At 52.4% G+C, this 2500-nt stretch overlaps 1 protein-coding gene across 2 annotated transcripts in view; it reads left to right on the top strand.

Annotated features, from left to right (window-relative positions):
- The window catches only part of slc8a4b (solute carrier family 8 member 4b), a 52254-nt gene that overhangs the window by 21720 nt on the left and 28034 nt on the right, over positions 1-2500 (top strand). The window contains exon 2 of one of the 2 annotated variants that reach the window (XM_027000578.2): positions 1299-2377. In XM_027000578.2, coding sequence (XP_026856379.2) covers positions 1352-2377 — 1026 coding nt within the window. In that variant the 5' untranslated portion in view covers positions 1299-1351. Of the gene's footprint in view, positions 1-1294; positions 2378-2500 lie in introns of both variants that reach the window. The other variant, XM_027000577.2, reaches the window with a different exon arrangement.

Here is a 2500-nt window from a genome sequence, read left to right as displayed (position 1 = left end):
AGACAGGAGCAGAGGAGAGATGGAGAGGAGATGGACAGTCAGACAGGGACAGGAGGAGAGGAGAGACAGGAGCAGAGGAGAGACAGAGAGGAGAGGAGAGACAGGAGCAGAGGAGAGACAGAGAGGAGATGGACAATTAGACAGGGACAGGAGGAGAGGAGAGACAGGAGCAGAGGAGAGACAGAGAGGAGAGGAGAGACAGGAGCAGAGGAGAGACAGAGAGGAGATGGACAATTAGACAGAGACAGGAGGAGAGGAGAGACAGGAGCAGAGGAGAGACAGGAGGAGAGGAGAGACAGGAGCAGAGGAGAGACAGAGAGGAGAGGAGAGACAGAGAGGAGAGACAGGAGGAGAGGAGAGAGCTCAGTGGTTTTCCATGCTTTAACTCCATGTGATGTGTGCCTGGCATGTATGTCTCAGGTCTCATTGCTTTATACATTTTATTTTCTGTCTAGATTCTTTCCAGGTCAGACTACAGATGCGCACGTGCAGACCCTGTAGTGGTTTTAAGTTCACTATGTGTACAGGCACCTGCATGTTAAGATGAGATGGAGCCTCAAAATGAAGTAGAGAAATGACTGGGACAGAGAGACAAGTGCGAATGGGATGGGATGATGGTAGGAAGAAGATGGGGGATGACTCTGTTGGGACATGGATCAGATCAAGAAAGAGAGTAGAGAAACCTTTGACAGGCACTTCAGACCAGAGACCCTGGAGCTTTCAGAACATTTGGAATGGCTCTCAGCAGGGAGCCCTTTAAAGAGAAGCCTCTGGCTTTAATAAGGTATATTAAAATAAAAGACGACTTTCCTCTATAAACCATTAGTCATACCACAAACTCTGCTGATGGCAAAGTCATGGCAGATTGCTAGGACTTTTCTGTTTACTGTTTCGATAAGTGAAGCATGATAACCATTTACAAAATGCTGAACACTCATATCTTTTATGAAAGCTGTTTTTTTATAGCCATTTATAAGAGCTGTGTGACAGAACGTGGAGAGAATATGTAAACTCAAAGTTGCACTGGACACACGTTGAAGGATTTGTTAAAATTTCCTCCTTGATGTGGCTGAAAGTATACTCCTAAAAATTTGTTTGTTGCATGCAACAGCGTCCCATTTCCTAGCACTTAAAAACATGTCCAGGTGTAAAAAGTCTCTCTCTCTCTCTCTCTCTCTCTCTCTCTCTCTCTCTCTCTCTCTCTCTCTCTCTCTCTCTCTCTCTCTCTCTCTCTCTCTCTCTCTCTCTCTCTCTCTCTCTCTCTCTCTCTCTCTCTCTCTCTCTCCTTCCATAGGTAGAACCCACAGGGAGGTTCTTCATAGCCATTGTGGAGGACTGACCTTTCCCAGCCATGCAGCTCTCCCCCAAGATCCTCCCTTTCTTCTTCCCACTCCTCTTTACCTGTCTTTCGGACTCCTCTAATGCCAGTTCCCCTGACCTCCACTACTCCAACAGCAGCTGCTCCCAAGGTGACGTCTGCTCCGAGGGCGTGATCTTACCTGTGTGGAACCCTCAGAACCCCTCCGTGGGGGACAAGGTTGCCCGTGCCATCGTCTATTTTGTCGCGTTGGTCTACATGTTCCTGGGTATGTCCATCATCGCAGACCGCTTCATGTCCTCCATCGAGGTCATCACCTCGCAGGAGAAGGAGATCACCATCAAAAGGCCCAACGGCGAGACCACCACGGCAACGGTGCGCATCTGGAACGAGACCGTCTCCAACCTGACCCTCATGGCCCTGGGCTCCTCCGCTCCCGAGATCCTGCTCTCGGTCATCGAGGTGTGCGGGCACCACTTCGAAGCCGGAGATCTCGGGCCGAGCACGATCGTGGGCAGCGCCGCCTTCAACATGTTCGTCATCATCGGCCTCTGCGTGTACGTGGTGCCGGACGGCGAGACGCGCAAGGTCAAGCACCTGCGCGTCTTCTTCGTGACGGCGGCGTGGAGCGTCTTCGCCTACGTCTGGCTCTACATCATCCTGTGCGTGCTGTCGCCCGGCGAGGTGGAGGTGTGGGAGGCTGTGCTCACGTTCCTTTTCTTCCCCGTCTGCGTGGTGCAGGCCTGGGTCGCCGACCGACGCCTGCTCTTCTACAAGTATGCACGCAGGCACTACCGTGCCGACAAGAGCCACGGCATCGTCGTGGAGACGGAGGCGGGCGAAGACATGGCCAAGGAGACGGGCTTCACCAAGATGGACATGCTGGAGCTGGACGGCATGGCGGCTCACCTGGACGGCATGCTGGGGGCCGGCGAGGGTCTTGGCAGGCGGGATCAGGAGGAGGAGGCCAGGAGAGACATGGCCAGGACGCTGAAGGAGCTCAAACAGAGACACCCAGACAAAGACATGGAGCAACTCATAGAGATGGCCAACTATCAGGTACACCTGATCTCAGACCAGTGGGCTAAGCATAATGGTCTGCTTCTGCAGAAGCTCTGGAGCAAGATAACCAAAGACCATGCAAAATGAGCTTAACTAGACACCATGTGTAGGAAAAGCGTA

The sequence above is a fragment of the Electrophorus electricus genome, chromosome 19 (genome assembly GCF_013358815.1).
Source record: "Electrophorus electricus isolate fEleEle1 chromosome 19, fEleEle1.pri, whole genome shotgun sequence".
In the NCBI taxonomy this organism is placed as follows: domain Eukaryota; kingdom Metazoa; phylum Chordata; class Actinopteri; order Gymnotiformes; family Gymnotidae; genus Electrophorus; species Electrophorus electricus.
The sequence above is the reverse complement of the archived record's forward strand: the minus strand, read 5'-3'. Positions and strand labels throughout refer to the sequence as shown.